The 19,784-nt window shown below is 46.9% G+C and overlaps 2 protein-coding genes across 3 annotated transcripts in view; one reads left to right on the forward strand and one right to left on the reverse strand.

Annotated features, from left to right (window-relative positions):
* The first annotated feature begins 3,740 nt into the window (after positions 1-3,740).
* On the forward strand, positions 3,741-14,176 carry TPRG1L (tumor protein p63 regulated 1 like). The gene is made up of 5 exons (XM_066636976.1): positions 3,741-4,044; positions 5,880-5,971; positions 6,849-7,025; positions 7,854-8,007; positions 11,405-14,176. Exons 1-5 carry the CDS (start codon positions 3,835-3,837, stop codon positions 11,597-11,599), a joined length of 828 nt encoding a protein of 275 aa, XP_066493073.1. The 5' UTR covers positions 3,741-3,834; the 3' UTR covers positions 11,600-14,176.
* Positions 14,177-15,156: 980 nt separating this feature from the next.
* WRAP73 (WD repeat containing, antisense to TP73) overlaps positions 15,157-19,784 on the reverse strand; it is a 28,273-nt gene continuing 23,645 nt past the window's right edge. For both annotated transcript variants that reach the window (XM_066636975.1, XM_066636974.1), the window contains 2 exons: positions 18,624-18,815; positions 15,157-15,683 (listed from right to left, as the gene is read on the reverse strand). In XM_066636975.1, the coding sequence (XP_066493072.1) occupies positions 15,568-15,683; positions 18,624-18,815 (308 nt within the window). In that variant the 3' untranslated portion in view covers positions 15,157-15,567. The remainder of the gene's footprint in view (positions 15,684-18,623; positions 18,816-19,784) is intronic.

Here is a 19,784-nt window from a genome sequence, read left to right on the forward strand (position 1 = left end):
TGCACTTGCTCCCAGTGTGGAAGGGATTGTCACTCCCGAATCGGCCTTTTCAGCCACACTAGACGCTGTTCCAGAACCACCTTTCAGAGCGCGATACCATAGTCTTTCGAGACTGAAGGTTGCCAACTACTAACCAAAAATAAGTACTTTTTTCTCACTTAGGAACTCATTAGCTGCAAATGACAAAAAAGAAAATACTCAAACCTTGACATATTTCAAGACATGGGAGAGCCTAATTTTCATGTGGGCTACTCTTTCAGCAATAATATCTCAGCACTGCTCAGTGCCTGAGGGCCAGATAAAAAACTTCCATGGGCCACATCCGGCCCCCGGGCCTTATGTTTGACACCCCTGGTCTAGACTGACATACTGGGCATGAAGAACAAAAATAATCAGGTGTACATTGTATATCCTTCTGTGATGTTATGAAAATCATCTCTTTTAGAGGTTTAAAGTCACACTATACAGACGTCAATCGGTTCAAAAGGATTCTCTTGTATCACACCACTAGATGGCAGCATATCTCTAGCAGTCCCAGTCTCTGCCACTGAAGTGAGAAAAGCCACAAGAATTTACCTGGCAGCTGTAGCCTTTGCTTCCCTTCTCCACATGGCAGATGCGTCAATGTGCCATGCAAAGAAGGGTTTTCTGCTGGACAGTGATCCCAGCAATTGAAGTATCGAGTAAAAGAGCTGGCTTGAAAACCATGATTTCCCCCCCTTTGTTAAAAGAATCAAAACACAGCTGTGTGCTGGTCCCTGTGAACAGATGCTTTCCCTGCCCCATATCTACCAGTACTTGAGACTAAAGAAGGCACCCAACATCAATTCAAGCACCTCACCAATTCGCAGAGGTGAATGGTTCACCTCAAGGTTTACCAGGATTTCCATAGAGATCAAAGGACAGAAGCAAGGGTATCCATCCCACAAGGAGTTTAGAGTGACTCCTCCAGCCCCAACCACCTAAGTCACACCACTTGGAAAAAAAAAAAAAGGTGATCATTCTGCTCCAAAGGGCTGCACAGTCTGATGCACCTCTTTTGCCTGCCCCTCCTCCTGCCACACTCTTCAGCCCTGCACTTCTCCTGTTGCATCTCACTCACCAGGACTGCCTTTCCTGACTCAGCCTTGAAACACACCAATCCCTGGTTATCTGGACAGGAGGCAGGAGGTCTGGTCTAGAGGGTAGAGCCTCCGTCTGCCTGAAGATAACATCCACAAGGTCGCCAGTTCGAGGCCACCGGCACCGTGCGACCTTGAAGCAACTGACAAGCTGAAGCCGAGCTATTCCATCTGCTCTGAGCGTGGGAGGATGGAGGCCAGAATGTGAAGCCAGATCAGAATGAAACACCTGAATGTAGTGGTTCTTGAAAGAAAGAACCTTCTTTCAAATTGTAAAAATCCCTATTTAATAAGGGATTTAAATAAAGCCTACCTATGTAAACCGCCTTGAATAAAGACCAAGAAAGGCGATATATAAATACCTGTTATTATTATTATTATTATCTGCCTCTTCACAGCACCAAACAATGTTTTTAAGGTATTACCTAATGGGTACTCCAGGTTGAAATGCGCAAGAATTCAGCTCTTTAGTAAAGCACTGCAACGTGCCTTGCCCAAGATGGCGCAAACGGGCACCTTTCCTGCAGAGGGTGCTATGGTGCTGCCTTTTGCTCATTTGTTCTTTGAGCAACCTTGCAGCTTCCCAGAGAGGCAACAGAACTGAGAATGGAGCAAAGCAGAAGGGGAGACTGGGATTTTCTAGTGAGCATACACTGCTCCAGAAAACTGTTTTGAGTGTGTAGGGTAAGGTCCTAACAGGGCTCTGTACCTGGTGAGTATCTCTTACCCCAACTGCTTGGGTTGAGAAGCTGTCTGGATTTTTCTGGATTTTGTAATAGGGTGCAATCCTAACCCCTTATGTCAGTGCTTTCCAGCACTGACATAAGGGCAATGCAGCTCCGAGGTATTTATGGGTAAATATTTCCATAATAATAATAATAATAATAATAATAATAATAATAATAATAATAATAATAATAATAATTCCTTTATTTTGAGGAGGACTCCATGAGTGACACTCAACTGCAGGATGCAGCACAATCCCCATTGGCACAGCTATGCCAGTGCTGGAAAGCACTGACATAAGGGGTTAGGATTGCGCCCATAATTGCATAAATAAAATGAGAAATTCTGCAGCAAGCAGTTCCACAGACTGACTGCATAGGAAAAGCCTTGCTGGATCAGGCCAAAGCCCAGCTACTCCAGCTTCCTGTATTTCACAGTGGCCCACCAGATGCCTCTGGGAGCACACATGAGGACAAGAGACCTGTATCACATTGCCACTCCCTTGCATCTGGCATTCTAAAGTAGCCTTCAAAACTCAGCGGTTTCACATACCCATCCTGGCTTGTAACCCTGATGGACTTTTCCTCCAGAAACCTGTCCAATCCCCTTTTAAAGGCATCTATGCCAAATGCCTTTAAGAGCCAGGGTGGTGTAGTGGTTTGGGAGATGGACTGAGACCTGGAAGATCCAGATTCAGATCCCCCCTCAGCCATGAAGCTTCCTGGGTGGGCTTGGGCCAGTCACTTTCTCTCAGCCTCACCTACGTCACAGGGTTGTTGTGAGGACAAAACGCACAGGGTTGTGCCGACAAAAGGAGGGGAGCAGCTGTGTACACCGCCCTAAGCTCTTTGGAGGAAGGGCATTATAAAAATGTGATAGACAGATAGATGCCATCACCACATCCTCTGGCAAGGAGTTTCACAGACCAACCAGATGCTGAGTAAAGAAATATTTTCTTTTGTCTGTCCTGACTCTCCCAATGCTCCATTTTAGTGGGTGTCCCCTGGCCCTGGTGGTGCGTGAGAGGGGACCCCTCATCCACTTTATCCATGCCCTGCCTAGTTTTGTATGTCTCAGTCATGTCCCCCCCCTCAGGTGAAACTGAAGCACTCCAAGTGCTGCAGCCTTTCCTCAGAAGGGAGCTGCCCCGTCCTGTGGCAAGGAGTTCCACAGACTAAAGAAACGCTGGATGGAATATTGTCTTTTGTCTGTTACAACAGACCATGTTTCTCCATCTGGCATGTTGTTAGGCTGTGGAATGCCTCTTGGTGGGGCACCCCCTTCCCCTCTCTGGAGGTCCCTGGTTCTGGCATTGTGTGAGAAGGAAGGACATCCCCAGCCACATCCTGTGGCAGGGAGTTTCACAGACGCATTCTGGGGCCTGTGGCTGCCCCTGGTTCTGGGTCCGTGTGAGGGGAAAAGAGCCTCCCTCTCCCCACGCCTGCACCAGAGACAGGAGAGGTGGGGGGAGAGCAGCCTTGCTTCCCTTAACAGTTCATTAGCCTATGGAACGGTCTGCCACGAGAGAGGGGACAGAGCACGTGACGACTCATCGTCATGGCTCCAACTCGAGTCCCGCCCCCAAGCGCCGCTGACCATTCAACAGGCGCTGCACGAGGCGGGGCTTGACTCCGCCCCTGCCCACTCTTTCCCGCCTTTTTCCCCCTCCGCGCGCTGCGGCCACGCCTCCAAGCGCCCCTCGCGTCTCCCTCCGCCACACTCCGACCCTTTTCGCCTGAAGCGTTCGCTCCGCCTCTCTGCCCCGCCCCTTAAAGTTGCGGCCACGCCCCCAAGTCATCCTTCAGGCACCATTCCCGCCCTGCTTTTGGCCACGCCCCCTCAGCCTCCCAGCATGCCGAGGCGCCCGCCTCAGCCCCGCCCCTGAGGGTGACGGTTGGGCGGCGCGCGGCCTAGCGGGGAGTGGGCGGGGCCGCGCGCCTGGCCGGAGGGGAGCGGCGGCAGCCGGAGCAGGACCGCGGCTGGGGTGATGCTGCAGCTGCGGGACTCGGTGGACGCCCCCGCGGGGCCCGGCGAGGCCGCTCTGCTGGTGCCCGCCTCGGCCGAGGTGCCCTTCACGCCGCCGGGCGAGCTGCCCCCCTCGTCGCTGCTGTCGCCGCCGCCCCGCCAGACGCTGCGGCCGCTCAGCGTGCGCAACCCCACGCGCGGGGGGCGCCTGAAGGAGTACTTCGTCTTCCGGGTAGGGGAGCCTCCCGCCCGGCTGGGGACAGCAGCCCCCGGCCTCCCAGCAGCAGTAGAGCCTCCCTCTGCGGGTGCAGTCTAGCTTGCACGGGCGGGCTGGGTGCAGGCCTCCTGCTTGGCTGGGAGACCAAAGACCGGAAGCCTCCAGCAGCAGTGTAGTGAGGGGACTCGCTGCCCTCCCCCTGCAAGCAGAGGGGGTGAAGGTGCTCCAGGGTGTTCCCAGGCCCTGTAGTAGAGCCTCCCCACGTAGGTGCAGTCTAGCTTGCACAGGCAGGACATCCTGTCCAGCTGGGAGACCAAAGGCCACAAGCCTTCCAATAGCAGGCTAGTGAAAGGGAACCTCACTGTCCCACATGCCTGTTTCCCCTCCTGCAAGCAGAGGAGGCTGAGGTGCTCCAGGATGCTCCCAGGCCCTGTGGCAGAGCCGCTCTGCAGGCACACTCTAGCTTGTATGTTCAGGCTGGGATCAGGGTCTCCCACCTGGCTGGGAAACAGAAGGCCATCAGCCTTCCAACAGCAGTGTGGCGAAAAGGGATCTCGCTGCACCCCCCCCCCCACAAGCTGAGAAGGCAGATGCTCCAGGGTCCTGTGGTAGAGCCTCCCTCTGCAGGTGTAGTCTAGCTTGCATCGTCCAGCTAGGATCAGTGTCTCCTCCCTGGCTAGGAAACAGAAGGCCACCAGCCTTCCAACAGTAGTGTGGTGAAAGAGGACCTCACTGCCCTACTTGCCTGCAAGCAGATGAGGCCAAAGTACTCCTGGATGCCCCAGGGCCCTGTGGTAGAACCTTCCCCTGCAGGCACAATCTAGCTTGCACAGGCAGGGTGGACTCAAAGCCTCCTGCCTGGCCAGTAAAGAAAAGGCTGCAAGCTTCCAAACAGCAGTGTGGTGAAAGGGGACCTCACCCTTCTGCCTGCTTCCCCTCCCCCTGCAGCAGAGAAGGCCACACTGCCCCAGGGTGGCATGCTGCCTGGCCCTTTTAGAAAGAGCAGAAAGCCTTTCTACTGCTTAGGCAAGCTCAGTGCTCCTATGCCCAGCTGGCTGCCTCTTGGCGGCCACCTACAGTACAGGCCCTTACCAAAGCTTGTAAAGTCATGACTTGGGTAGATCTAGCCCGGCTCCTCTTTGTGTGCTTGTTTGGGGCATGGATCTTGCTCAAGCAAGGAGACTCTTGGGATTAGCCTTGCTGGGGGAGAGGGGGCAGGTCATCTCTTGAAATGGATGTGTAGGAGATGCAGGAACAGCAAAAGAAAATGTTTCTTTGGGCAGGATATAGTCATTTAATAGCATTTGCTATCACAACACTGATGGCAGCTGGTCTTAAAAGTGGAGTAGACTCGCATGTGTATGATGAATCTAGGATTGGCTGCTAGTCATGATAATGTTGTGCTGCCTATATATTCAGAGGCAACATCTCCTTGAATACATGTTGGTAAACAATAAGGTTTAACCATTGCTTCCTTCAGAAACTGACCAGTGTCGGAATCAGGCCTAGGTGGTCTGATGACATAAGATAGTTCTTAGAACTGTGAGTAATCCCTGCTTTTCTTTTGTGGCGCTGTCTTCTTCCATATGCTACCCCCCTCACTGGGCCTTCTGTTAAAATATGCCAACTTGATTCACACTCTGGATATAAATTCTTAATTTTTCCATGCTTACTAGATAACTGAAGACCCCTCTGGATTTCTTATTCAGCAACATTGCTGGTTTCCAAGATCCCCTTTGGCTTTGCTATGCATGCCTTCACGACAGCCTGGTTATCCAGTAAGAAATGAATAGGTGCTTCCCTCCACGTTTTCAGCAAACTAACACTCTGCTTCTTTATTTGAAATTTAGCCAGGAACAATAGAGCAAGCTGTAAATGAGATACGTGTGGTCGTGATGCCCACTGAAGATGGAGAAGTGCAAAGTGTGTGGCTACTGACTGAGTAAGTAAGCTGATGAACTGAGTCAGTGAATTTGAAAAAAAATTTTCTCCTCATCCTTGACAGAACAGGTTTCAGTATCTTAGAAAGTCTTCCTTGCATCTCAAAGTTTAAGAGTAAAGAAACCAAAGTCGAGTACACAATGATCTTAAGATACAGTAGAGTATCACTGCTCTTGAAAAGGAATCAGCCTCAAAACCAGACTGACTTGTTTTGGGTAGGGCTTTGAACAAGCCCACCCCTGGTGGTGTCTCAGAAAATTGTTTATTTCCAGCAAAGAAGGTGGTCAAAACTCCCTCTCTTGCCCTGCGCCTTTTATTCAAGACTCCAGTGCTCACCATTGCTTGGGACCACCAAAACACTATCCCAGACTTATTGCATGCTATGGTGATGGTCATCACCTCTTGTACCCACAAGTAGTAGCCTTTTAGCCTGTGGCTTAGAAAAATAAGCCAGTGGCAATCTGTGTTAGGAACTATTCTGCATCCTCTTAATTTGTATTGAAAAGAACCATGCCACAGGTAACAACTTCCAGAGGGGCAGCAGCTGTGTTGTGGCCCCTTAAAGACTAACTTATTTTAGCATTAATTTTTGTGGACTAGAGCCCACATCAGTTGCAATATGCATGTGTGGGAGGGTTGGAGAATGTTAGAGGTAGTGGAATTCTCAATGTCTAAGAGATAGACAAAATAAAAAGTGTGACACAGTGGAATCAAAGGGATAGGGATGGACATGTGATAACATTGTTGATTTGCTGTCATCTAGAACTGGGATGGGCAGAGTTCTGACTTAACAAAATAGCTTGAATTGTTGAATTGCCCCATGCAGTTTGGGGAGACAGAAGGAATGACCCTTGCTCACTCATCTTTTTCCTCCCCAGAATTGACCACTGGAACAATGAAAAGGAACGTTTGGTTCTCATTACTGACTGGTCCCTTCTGATCTGTAAATATGACTTTATCAGCCTGCAGTGCCAGCAAGTGACCAGAATATCCCTTAATGCTGTTGACACCATTTCAGTTGGAGAGTTTGAATTTCCACCTAAATCACTGAATAAGTAGGTTTTTTTGGCTTTTGCTATCTTAGATTATCACTGCATACTAAAAGAAATAAGGCTTGTAAAAATGGATAGGTACAATAGCTCACTTGTAGGAGGAGTGTACAAGTTAGTGTGCCCTCAGTATCTGTGAGAAAGTGGTTCCACGTGAAATCTGCAGGTAATGAGCCCCATGGGGAGGGGACAGGGTCATGGTGCTGCAAGGACTCACCTGAGGGCCTGGCCCTTGAGGTTGTGCTGGCCTCCCAGCCTTTTCAGAAGGCCTCCTGAAGAGTTCACTTCTAGTTCACATCCACAACCACAGGCCTTCTCCAGCTTCAGAACACGTCCCCCCAGTGGAGCCAGAAGTCACAGACATGAACCATAAGTGGCTTCTGGTTGCACCCAGGAGGCCTTCTGAGGCCAGGGAAGGCCTGCAGCCAATTCCACGGGTCTTCATTGGCCTCAGAACACTTCCTGGACATGACCAGAAGTTACTTTCAGACATGTCCAGGATGCCTTCTAAGCAGATGCTCAAATCTGCAGGTGCCAAGCCCACAGATAAGGAGGGCCCACCGTATTTATTGACGTAGTTCTGATAATTCTCATCCACTCAAGAAGCTCCCTAGCAAGCCTCTAGCAACCAATTCTTACGAATGTTTATTAATACAAATAACTTGTTTACATTTTATGGGAGACATTTGTTTGTAAACCCAGTTCTTTTCAGATGTGGAGGGAAAACATTGTTTCCCATAATGCAGCTAAAATATCTGCTATCATCACAGAAATGGTAAAATGATGCTGTGTGGCTCCTGAACAAGCTAACAGAAAGATCTCTCCCTTTTTCAGGCGAGAAGGCATTGGCATTAGAGTCCAGTGGGATAAGCAAAGCCGTGCCTCCTTCATAAACAGATGGAACCCATGGTCCACAAATGTGCCCTATGCAACCTTTACAGAACACCCAATGGCTGATGCAGATGAGAAGATTGCATCTCTCTGCCAAGTAAGTGTTGCCCAAGGGAGATTCTGTAGGTGGCTCCAGTTGAAGTCAAGTTAGTTTTTATTTCGCTTTAGATACTAACACAACAGTTGGGGAATTTGAAGCAGAAAGCGTAGAGGTGTGAGGGCTTTAAGACAGTATGGTGGAAAGCCCCTATCTCGGGGGGGGGTGTCCGTCCCCCCAAAGTCTGATAGCAGTGGAGGCAGGCAGGCTGGGAGGAAGAGGACCAAGGCTAGGCAGGTAAACTAAAAAGGAACACTTTTTTTAAAACCAAGAGAAATTTGGAAATTGAAAGGCAAAAAAAGACACTCTTGGAAATCGAGCCACTACAATGGAAGAATCAGGTGGAATAGCTGAACCAAGAGGTTGGCATGGAATTGAACAGGCAAGTGGATAAGCTGCAAACTCAGACCTCTTTCTGGGTACTTGCCATACCCTGTGTTCTCACTCCAGTCCAGAAGATCAGTTCCTGTGCTCACATGAGGGAGGGGCATGGTATGCTCCAGGTGAGAAACCAGGCCAGATGCATGGGGAGGATTTTCTTGTTTTGCTTGTTGTGACCTTGATATTTCCTTAGACCTACTTGTTGGATTGGGGGAGGGATAGCAGCACATTAAGGGAGAGAACTTCTGGGGAGTCAGGTGGGCTTCATGGTCCAATGAGCTGGCTCTTGGCATGAATAAATTAAGTGAGAGTGAGTGAAACAGCTGCTTTGGATTAGCATTTATTAAATTTTATTAGCATAGCTTAATTTTTATTGGTAGTTTGAAAATTTAAAACTTGAATAGCTCTTTCTCAAAGTTACCTTGAGGAATGCTAGTGTATGGGGGAGTGTGGTTTCTGAAAAGAACAAAAAATGTTCTAAGTTGGTCAAATTTTTTATCAGAAGTGTCAGAATGTACTGGCAAAGTGAGGTCAGACTGAGCAGATGGTATACTGGAGAAATGTGGAGTGAGGGGCAATGAGGCAGCATGATTGAAGCAAGGTATGGGATTCACCTGGGGGGGGAGATAATATGAGGCAATGGAATCCAGATCTTTGGAAAGTAGGGACAAGCAAGGGGAGGGGGTGTTAACTGATTATGAGATGTTAGAATTGGGGGAAGGAATGAGTTATGTGTGAGAGAGGGGTGGGATGGGGAAGAGGTAGAGAGGGATGTGCTATCCGCCTGCTTGTTCATTCAAGAAGGTGAGTGCAAATAACTCCAAGAACCAAAAAGAGCCCTGTCAGTAGAACAAGACAGGGAAGATCGCTTAAGGCAGATAAACCGCAACAAGGAAAGAAAGGGGGCTTCTTTTATTTGTGCTGCTGCGCAGAGGCTCAAAACTGCCATTTCTCCCCAGCAACTGCTGTCTGTCTCCTCTGGCCCCCTGGCACACCTGAGGCTCATTCGCAGCACACCAGTGTGCTATGGCACAGTGAACATAAGAACAGCCCCACTGGATCAGGCCATAGGCCCATCTAGTCCAGCTTCCTGTATCTCACAGCGGCCCACCAAATGCCCCAGGGAGCACACCAGATAACAAGAGACCTCATCCTGGTGCCCTCCCTTGCATCTGGCATTCTGACATAACCCATTTCTAAAATCAGGAGGTTGCGCATACACATCATGGCTTGTACCCCGTAATGGATTTTTCCTACAGAAACTTGTCCAATCCCCTTTTAAAGGCGTCTAGGCTAGACGCCATCACCACATCCTGTGGCAAGGAGTTCCACAGACCGACCACACGCTGAGTAAAGAAATATTTTCTTTTGTCTGTCCTAACCTGCCCAACACTCAATTTTAGTGGATGTCCCCTGGTTCTGGTATTATGTGAGAGTGTAAAGAGCATCTCCCTATCCACTCTGTCCATTCCCTGCATAAGTTTGTATGTCTCAATCATGTCCCCCCTCAAGCGTCTCTTTTCTAGGCTGAAGAGGCCCAAACGCCGTAGCCTTTCCTCATAAGGAAGGTGCCCCAGCCCCATAATCATCTTAGTCGCTCTTTTGCACCTTTTCCATTTCCACTATGTCTTTTTTGAGATGCGGCGACCAGAACTGGACACAATACTCCAGGTGTGGCCTTACCATAGATTTGTACAACGGCATTATAATACTAGCCGTTTTGTTCTCAATACCCTTCCTAATGATCCCAAGCATAGAATTGGCCTTATTCACTGCCGCCGCACATTGGGTCGACACTTTCATCGACCTGTCCACCACCACCCCAAGATCTCTCTCCTGATCTGTCACAGACAGCTCAGAACCCATCAGCCTATATCTAAAGTTTTGATTTTTTGCCCCAATGTGCATGACTTTACACTTACTGACATTGAAGCGCATCTGCCATTTTGCTGCCCATTCTGCCAGTCTGGAGAGATCCTTCTGGAGCTCCTCACAATCACTTCTGGTCTTTACCACTTGGAAAAGTTTGGTGTCGTCTGCAAACTTAGCCACTTCACTGCTCAACCCTGTCTCCAGGTCATTTATGAAGAGGTTGAAAAGCACCGGTCCCAGGACAGATCCTTGGGGCACACCGCTTTTCACCTCTCTCCATTGTGAAAATTGCCCATTGACACCCACTCTCTGCTTCCTGGCCTCCAACCAGTTCTCAATCCACAAGAGGACCTGTTCTCTAATTCCCTGACTGTGGAGTTTTTTCAGTAGCCTTTGGTGAGGGACCGTGTCAAACGCCTTCTGAAAGTCCAGATATATAATGTCCACGGGTTCTCCCGCATCCACATGCCTGTTGACCTTTTCAAAGAATTCTATAAGGTTCGTGAGGCAAGACTTACCCTTACAGAAGCCATGCTGACTCTCCCTCAGCAAGGCCTGTTCATCTATGTGTTTTGAGATCCTATCTTTGATGAGGCATTCCACCATCTTACCCGGTATGGATGTTAGGCTGACTGGCCTATAGTTTCCTGGGCCCCCCCTCTTTCCCTTTTTAAAAATAGGCGTGACATTTGCTATCTTCCAATCTTCTGGCACCATGGCCGTTTTGAGGGACAAGTTGCATACCTTAGTCTGAGTCGTTGAAAACCGCTACCTTAGATACACACAAAGAACACTTGGTGCTAATCCTAGCCTGCCTGCAAAGATGTTTTGGTGCAAACTGAAGTTTCTTACACTTCATGTAGATAATGACTCGGTTTTACATAGCTCCTTTGTCATTTAAACAGGAAGAACCTCATGCTGTATAAAACAAACTGCTTTTGGAATGATTGCAAAGCAGCTTTACTGCACAGCTTGAAGAGATGAAGGGATGTGGTTGGTGGGGATATTTCTGCTGAAACAACGAGAGCCTGTATGACTAATTTGAAAATAAAATCAAACTCTGTAGAAGTTCTGTAATGAAAAAAAATATTGATCTGATCAGATTTCAATCAACTGATATACCCTTCCTTTTCTTATTTTAAAGCTGGAGAACTTCAAGACTCAACTGATCCAAGCTGTGAAGAAAGCCCACAAGGAGTGCCCCCTGCCTGGGAGGGCAAATGGGGTTCTGGTGTTGGAGCGCCCTCTTCTCATTGAGACCTATTTGGGATTGATGTCTTTCATCAACAATGAGGCCAAGCTGGGCTATTCAATGACAAGAGGCAAGATTGGATTTTAATAAAAACAGCCATTGAAAAGGTAGTCTATCCCCTGCCACCTCCCAGAAAAGTTGGGGAAAGATCACTCACTGCCTACCAAATCCTTGGAAGAAGAAATGATGGAAACGCAGAGGGGAGTTTGGCTAGTTTTCAGCTCACCCAGCAGTAGTCTTTTTTGTCATAAAATCTCATTTTATGTATTAACACATAAGGGGGCCATAAAGAGCGGAGTCTCACCTGTAGCCCATTGCCTGCTCTCATCAGTGAGCAGTAGCCTCCTGATGTCATTCTAGCTGAAGTTCTCCTGCCCTCATTCCATGTGTCTCAAGCCATCAGGATGTTTGAAAGCATGTTCCTTTTGCATTCTTCTCTAATGTGAACACCTTGGTGTTGCAAACTTTGTATTTATGTATGCTTGCCATATGTCAGGATAAATGCCCCTCTTTCCAATGCAGTTGAAAGGATCTCTTTGTGTATATACAGGGCCTGGGGTTTGTGCTTGGCTTTTTTGGTGCTTAAACTGTCAGCTTGACAGGTCATTAATTCTTAACCTTCCCCAAGTTGTTCTTTCTGCTAAGCTTTGGAGACTGCAGGTTTGTGAATTGAAATGAAGTGGTTAGTTTCGCCTTCACAGTTTAGATTTCTAACACTGGCTTCTTGTTGCAGCACAAACTCACTATGAACACACCCTGCAACAGCATTGCTTTCAGATATTTTTGTCACATGGGATCAAGGTTTTTTTTGTAAAGGTTTTTGATTAGCTTTGTACTTTTGTTTAATCCAAATGAAATAAACAGCACCAAAGCATGTGTAGAGAGCAGCTGACCATAAGAGGGAGATTATATAGACAATGATCTTGTAATTAAAATTGTACAAATCATACCTCTGTTAAATTGATACATATGGGAACAAGCAAGCTTACCTGTGAATTCTTCTCAGTAATTCTGGGGTGGCTGAGTCTCTGCTTGTGGGAAGTGTCTCCTCTTGGTAGACAAGCAGGGTTATATGCATAGCCAAACATTGAGAAGGGCTTCTTTTGATCCCCCACAGGGAACTGAGAACATGGAACACCCCTGCAGCAATAGGAACTGGGATCTTAAGCCATTTCTGCCCAAGGTTGCATATATGCAATAGAGACCAACTGTGTACACCTGTGGGCTGGGCAAAAATGTTAAAATAGAAAATTAGGTTAACTCACAGGACTCGGTTGCCTGAAACCACCACAAAGCAGTGAGCTCTCCAAATTCATGACCCTCTTCCCCACACTGTACTCACTGATTCAGCCAGGGTAGGTAAGCTGAACCCCTCTGGACCCACTTAGACAGGAAAGGTTACAGGTTATCTCAACTTTCCCCATTCTCCTGTAGTTCCAGGGTGACTTTGCTTGTGGGGTATAGCAAAGCAGCATATTCCTAAGTGGGAATCAGAACAGATCCTTAAACCACCATATTATAATGCACAACTCCCTGCTCAGTGATGGAGCATGAAGGTGTGACACTAAGGCACTGTGCCCTACGAAGTTGAGCAGAACCAATTTTAAGGTGTGCAAGGTGTCACAGGCTCAAAAGGGAGCATTATCAAGGCCTTCAAGATCAGATTGATACCCCCAAAAGGAAATCTAGGGATAGGGGCACAGGTTCAGAAGGGCCTTGCCCCAGAGGAATTGTCACATATGAGGGTGAGAAGAAATTTTTTTCCTTAGAAGGTCCCAAAATGGAAGGAAGGACAGAAATTTGGCACTTAAGCATGCTGGTGCTCAATCCTCTCTCGCACACCCTCTTGAAGAAACTGGGGGATGCTGGATGTCTGTCTGGAAGGCTGTAGGATACCTGTCTCCCGTGACATCATAAGACTAAGATCTGTTAGGTGGTGTTGTACACATGGCTGATCAACAGCCATCTGGAAGATAATAGGGTAGCCATCACAGCCTCTGAACAGTCCAAGGCAGACTGTCACCACCACTCAGCTTCCATTCATTGAGCTGCAGTGTGGCTAGTTGGTTGCAGAAGACAGGTCCCTGCATGAGTTCTCTCCAGAAAGTTAGCCACCACAGCAGGCAGGCACTTGTCTTGGCTATCAAGAGGAGCTTCCCAAAGACTGAGCCAACCAGAATGACTGGAGAATGACAGAGCAGTCTACTGCATGAATGCCCTATGGCTGGGATCCCAAGGGCTGTGCATGAGGGTATTTTGGCAGCTCTTAGACCCAGCCTTCTAAAAGCTCCCCCAAAAGATCAAGGAGCCCTCCCTGTGAAGTTCTACAAGAGGCACCAAGCTGCTGCTAGAATGGAGAGAATAGCAACCCCACCCTCTCATGTGCACCTATGAGTTCCTTTGGATCCCAGCCTGTCTTGTCTGTGCTGGTTGAATCTTCCTACAGACTCATTCAGAGTTGTTACTGTATACAAGTGAACTGCTGCTGACAGCAGTCTTGGTATGCATCAATATTTTATAGCAGTAGCCTCTAAAATGTGTTCTCAAACTGCGTGTAAAATGATACAGTGCAGCAGTACAAAAGATTGCATGTCCTCCTTTGTTTTAAAGCCATGTATATCATGCTTATTAAACATGGGGTCAGTGAATTGTCAAACCTAACAAGTGTCTGCTCCTTGTGACAAGTCTGCCACGGCTGGTTGAAAAGGGGATGAGGGCCCAGTGCATCGAGTGCAGTCAGGTTCCAGGACAACTCTGGATCTGATCCATACCTGGATGAGCAATTGCCTTGTGGCAGAAAAGCAAGATTAAAATGCAATTTAAAAAACCACTGAATTAGATCATTGCACGTAACAGGACAGGAGGAAGCAGTATTGCTTAACACATGGAATGCAATTAAGAGCAAATCAAGATTATAGCTAAAGATTTATGGGTGACAAGCAATGCAGTATTGCCTCCAAGCCAAATATTCTTTTCTCCTCATTGTAGCTGGTTCTAGGCTACAGTTCAGTAGTTGAAGTTCCTTCCACCAAGAGTTTCACCTCTTTAGCACTCCCAAGTGCAAATGAAAGTTGCACTGCACTTTGTTGACTTGCAGGGATGTCGCAACATCCTCTTGAACCAGGAAACCTCTTCTAGCAGTGTGTGACTTTCCACGACTGCAAGATAGCGTATTAACATCAGTCCTGCTTCAGAAGCTAACAGCCACCAGGTCATGTGGTGTGGGCCGAGGACTGCTGAAGATCTCATCCCCCAGCCCTTGTTGCTGTGTGCAAGATAGCACACATGCTGTCATGTTGCATCCTCCCACCTAGAAAACGTGGGTGAAAGCCTGAACGAACAACTAAAATAAGCAGATCTGTGGGGGCCCAGAAGCTTACCATGAATAATCAAACTCTGCTTTAATAGACTGTTTCTAGTGACTCCTCAGCTGGTGAGCTAAACTGGGGAGATCTGGCTCCTTCTCCCCCCTCCCGGCCATCGCACTTCCTTTGTTTCAACCCGTAGTGTTCTCCAGGAGGAGGGAACTATCTTCTGGACATGAGCAAAGACATAAAAAATGGCAGCTGGAAATCCATAATTTGTGGCACTTGGGCCTGAACGTCTTCCACAATGTTTTGTATAATCAACGTGTTTATTGACATCTCAGGACAAAGTATTTAAGTTTACACAATGCAAAATATATATACATATAAAAAATCAACATGCTTATTGACATTTCTGAACAAGTTATTGAAACTTAAGTGCTATTAAAAATATCCTTTATATTCCAAAACAAGCATCCTAAAAGCGTCAAGGCATTCACACACATGGTTTTCTACTATTGTGCAACTTTCTTTTTTAGACAGCCTGAACATTTTAGGCAAAGGATCTCACTCAGCAATATATTAGTATTGCTGAATCTATACACAGACTTAAATTATAAATGTTTCACACTTAAACAGAGTTCATTACCAAGCCCAGCAGCAGGTGGTTTGGTGGTTTATTGCCTCCCCCCATTTGTTGTAAAACCAATATGTACATCTGGCTTCACTTTGAGCTTTCTTTGGGTGTTGCTATTTCGATTCTTCCTCATCTCTTTCTAAGTAACACATGCAGAAGCTGTCTTTACTTAGGAGAGCCAGAGAATCCCCACTGGGATGCCAGCATAGAGAAACCACCTGGAAGTCACCTGCACAAACAGATCAAATGAACATCACTGACATCTTTTTCTCCCAGACTTTTCTAACCGATCCCTTGTGCCTGCCTCTTGGTATCAAAGATACTTGTAAAACAAACATTAACCAGAATGTACATGATACAGTGCACTAATGAACATAAGGACTGTTTATGTGCTAGAATCCAAAGAAATGTTTGTAATCTTATGTGTTTTCTTAAGCATTTACAGCATGGGAGCTGCTTGAAAACATGTACTACAGCATCTGGATGCAAGCTGGGGACAGCAGCTGAAGCTGCTCTGTGGTAGGGAAAGACAAATTGTAAGAATATTGTCTGTTCCTTGATGTGAGCCATGTACTTATTTCCAATTCTGATGGCTAACTCCATTTTGCCTAGTTGCTACAGGAAATGGTTCATAAGAAATTAAACAGTATTTGGTCACTTAGCACTAGACTCTTATTTGCATCTGTCTTCACGGCAGAAGACCTCGGGCAGATCCCGCTGCCGGAACGGCCCCTCCTGACCGAGGAGTTAAGTCAGATAGAGGTTAAAAGAGAAGATGTTTCAGACCTCATTGATAAATTAAAGATCAATAAGTCACTGGGCCCTGATGGCATCCACCCAAGAGTTATTAAGGAATTGAAGAATGAAGTTGCAGATCTCGACTAAGGTATGCAACTTGTCCCTCAGAACGGCCATGGTGCCAGAAGATTGGAGGATAGCAAATGTCACGCCTATTTTTAAAAAGGGAAAGAGGGGGGACCCGGGAAACTATAGGCCGGTCAGCCTAACATCCATACCGGGTAAGGTGGTGGAATGCCTCATCAAAGATAGGATCTCAAAACACATAGATGAACAGGCCTTGCTGAGGGAGAATCAGCATGGCTTCTGTAAGGGTAAGTCTTGCCTCACGAACCTTATAGAATTCGTTGAAAAGGTCAACAGGCATGTGGATGTGGGAGAACCCGTGGACATTATATATCTGGACTTTCAGAAGGCGTTTGACACGGTCCCTCACCAAAGGCTACTGAAAAAACTCCACAGTCAGGGAATTAGAGGACAGGTCCTCTCATGGATTGAGAACTGGTTGAAGAGCAGGAAACAGAGTGGCTGTCAATGGGCAATTTTCACAATGGAGAGAGGTGAAAAGCGGTGTGCCCCAAGGATCTGTCCTGGGACCGGTGCTTTTCAACCTCTTCATAAATGACCTGGAGACAGGGTTGAGCAGTGAAGTGGCTAATCTTGCAGACGACACCAAACTTTTCCGAGTGGTGAAGACCAGAAGTGATTGTGAGAAGCTCCAGAAGGATCTCTCCAGACTGGCAGAATGGGCAGCAAAATGGCAGATGTGCTTCAATGTCAGTAAGTGTAAAGTCATGCACATTGGGGCAAAAAATCAAAACTTCACATATAGGCTGATGAGTTCTGAGCTGTCTGTGACAGATCAGGAGAGAGATCTTGGGGTGGTGGTGGACAGGTCAATGAAAGTGTCGACCCAATATGCGGCGGCAGTGAAGAAAGCCAATTCTATGCTTGGGATCATTAGAAAAGGTATTGAGAACAAAACGGCTACTATTATAATGCCGTTGTACAAATCTATGGTAAGGCCACACCTGGAGTATTGTGTCCAGTTCTGGTCGCCGCATCTCAAAAAAGACATAGTGGAAATGGAAAAGGTGCAAAAGAGAGCAACTAAGATGATTACGGGGCTGGGGCACCTTCCTTATGAGGAAAGGCTGCGGTGTTTGGCCTCTTCAGCCTAGAAAAGAGACACCTGAGGGGGGACATGATTGAGACATACAAAATTATGCAGGGGATGGACAGAGTGGATAGGGAGATGCTCTTTACACTCTCACATAATACCAGAACCAGGGGACATCCACTAAAATTGAGTGTTGGGCGGGTTAGGACAGACAAAAGAAAATATTTCTTTACTCAGCGTAAAGCATCTAGCCTAGACACCTTTAAAAGGGGATTGGACAAGTTTCTGGAGGAAAAATCCATTATGGGTTACAAGCCATGATGCGTATGCGCAACCTCCTGATTTTAGAAATGGGTTATGTCAGAATGCCAGATGCAAGGGAGGGCACCAGGATGAGGTCTCTCGTTATCTGGCGTGCTCCCTGGGGCATTTGGTGGGCCGCTGTGAGATACAGGAAGCTGGACTAGATGGGCCTATGGCCTGATCCAGTGGGGCTGTTCTTATGTTCTTATTAAACAATAGCCAACCAACTAATGCACCTTTTGGACATTAAGTCAGCCATGTGTTGATCCTTCAAATCTCTCCCATAGTTTAAAGCTCACTTTTCCCGCAAAGTCTTTGGAACTCCTTCCAGTAATCATACTCTAAGAACGTGCAAAGCAAAATAATTGAATATTCTTCCCTGCCTTCATTTTTTCTCCTCTCCCATCCCACTTGTGTTGACAACTACATTGTAAGCCCCACCGGAAGAGATGTCATGACCGGAAGTGACATCATCAAGCAGGAAAAATTTTTAACAATTCTAGGTTGCAATCCTACCCATACTTACCTAGGAGTAAGTTCCATTTACTATCATTAAAAGCATAAAAGCAAAAAAATCATGAAAAGCATAGAAATAATAGCCTGCTAAAAGTACAGATCTGTAACATTTCCCCAATGGAGTCATATGCCACGGTAGCATCAACTCTATTAAAAATAAAATATTGAAATGAATGGGGACCCACATGAAATCGGCACACGACCCACCTAGTGGGACCTGGCCCACTATTTGAGAAACAATAGGGAGCATTTGCCTGTTCCAAACGGGGTTGGACTAGATGGCCTTGAAGGCACCCTCCAACTCTGGAAACATCCTGAAGCAATCAGGTTGAATTAACCACTTTTTAAAAAACATTATTTTGAAATGAGTGCCACATAGCTGTGTGAACTGCCACTACATCAGACTCTGGCAGAAGCCTGGGGCTAACTTACCTTCCATTGGTACCTGTACTGTCACACACCCTGCTGGAGACCACAGGTATACTCTGGTACTGGCAGTACATATGGCGAGCCGGGACTGTCGGGGATCCCACTGGAAGAGCTGAACTGCACAAAGCTGCTCTAAGACCACAAAGAGTTTCATCTTTTGGATGTCCCAGATCCAGAGAGCATTAGGAATGTTATCTATTAAGAAACCAGCAGCAAGCACATTTAAGGCAATTCAACAAGCAGGGCATTCACTGAACAAACTAGAAAGAACCTGTACAAATAACCAGTCTGCAGCACTAGGCAGAAAGACCTGAATCACCTACCAGCAGTGAAAACATTTGAATGTTCATCCACCAGACAGACAGGTCTAGTGGCCAGGTTCAGATGGTATACTAAGCCTTGGCTTATCAATACTATCCCAAGTCTCACTCTTGCACGCGAAGATAGAGAAAATCAGAAGCTTCCAGCCTGATTCAGCACAAATTATGATTTTCTGCCAAGTCCAAACACAGCAAATTTCAGAATCCCAGCTTGTTCTAACCACCATCTGTGACAAAGCTAGAACCAAAACATGTGGTTTGAACAAGCGAGGAACTGCAAAGTTCAGACACAATCCCCCACACAATGTGCTTTAAACTGTGACTGAAAGTTGCGAATTTCCTCCCCTTATGCCCGTTATACTACCATGTCATGCTAAACTCTGGTTTAATACAACATCTAAACCCACCCATTGTGCATATAGGAAAATCCTGTGCATATAGTAGCCAGCTTACACTAGCAGGTCAGGTCTACTCATTTTTGGGAGTAAGTCTCCCTAAGATAAGAGCAACTTGAGTGTCAAATGGGCCACCCTGAAACACTTGCAAACAAGTATACACAAGTATACTTGCAAACATCTATACTGGGTAAGATGGTGGAATGCCTCATCAAAGATAGAATCTCCAAACACATAGACAACCAGGCCCTGCTGAGGGGGAATCAGCCTGGCTTCTGTAAGGGTAAGTCTTGCCTCACAAACCTTTTAGAATTCTTTGATAAGGTCACCGGGCATGTGGGTGCACCCATAGACGTTATATACCTGGACTTTCAGAAGGCGTTCAACACGGTCCCTCACCAAAGGCTACTGAAAAAACTCCACAGTCAGGGAATTAGAGGACAGGTCCT

This window comes from Tiliqua scincoides, chromosome 9 (assembly GCF_035046505.1).
Source record: "Tiliqua scincoides isolate rTilSci1 chromosome 9, rTilSci1.hap2, whole genome shotgun sequence".
Lineage (NCBI taxonomy): Eukaryota > Metazoa > Chordata > Lepidosauria > Squamata > Scincidae > Tiliqua > Tiliqua scincoides.

What these genes read in the sequence shown, in the direction of transcription:
- TPRG1L (XM_066636976.1), top strand. Translation starts at nt 3,835, where the DNA reads ATGCTGCAGCTGCGGGACTCGGTGGACGCCCCCGCGGGGCCCGGCGAG. An exon ending in AGTGTGTGGCTACTGACTGA is followed by an intron (nt 5,972 to 6,848) that starts GTAAGTAAGCTG and finishes TTTCCTCCCCAG; the next exon opens with AATTGACCACTGGAACAATG. An exon ending in AGATTGCATCTCTCTGCCAA is followed by an intron (nt 8,008 to 11,404) that starts GTAAGTGTTGCC and finishes CTTATTTTAAAG; the next exon opens with CTGGAGAACTTCAAGACTCA.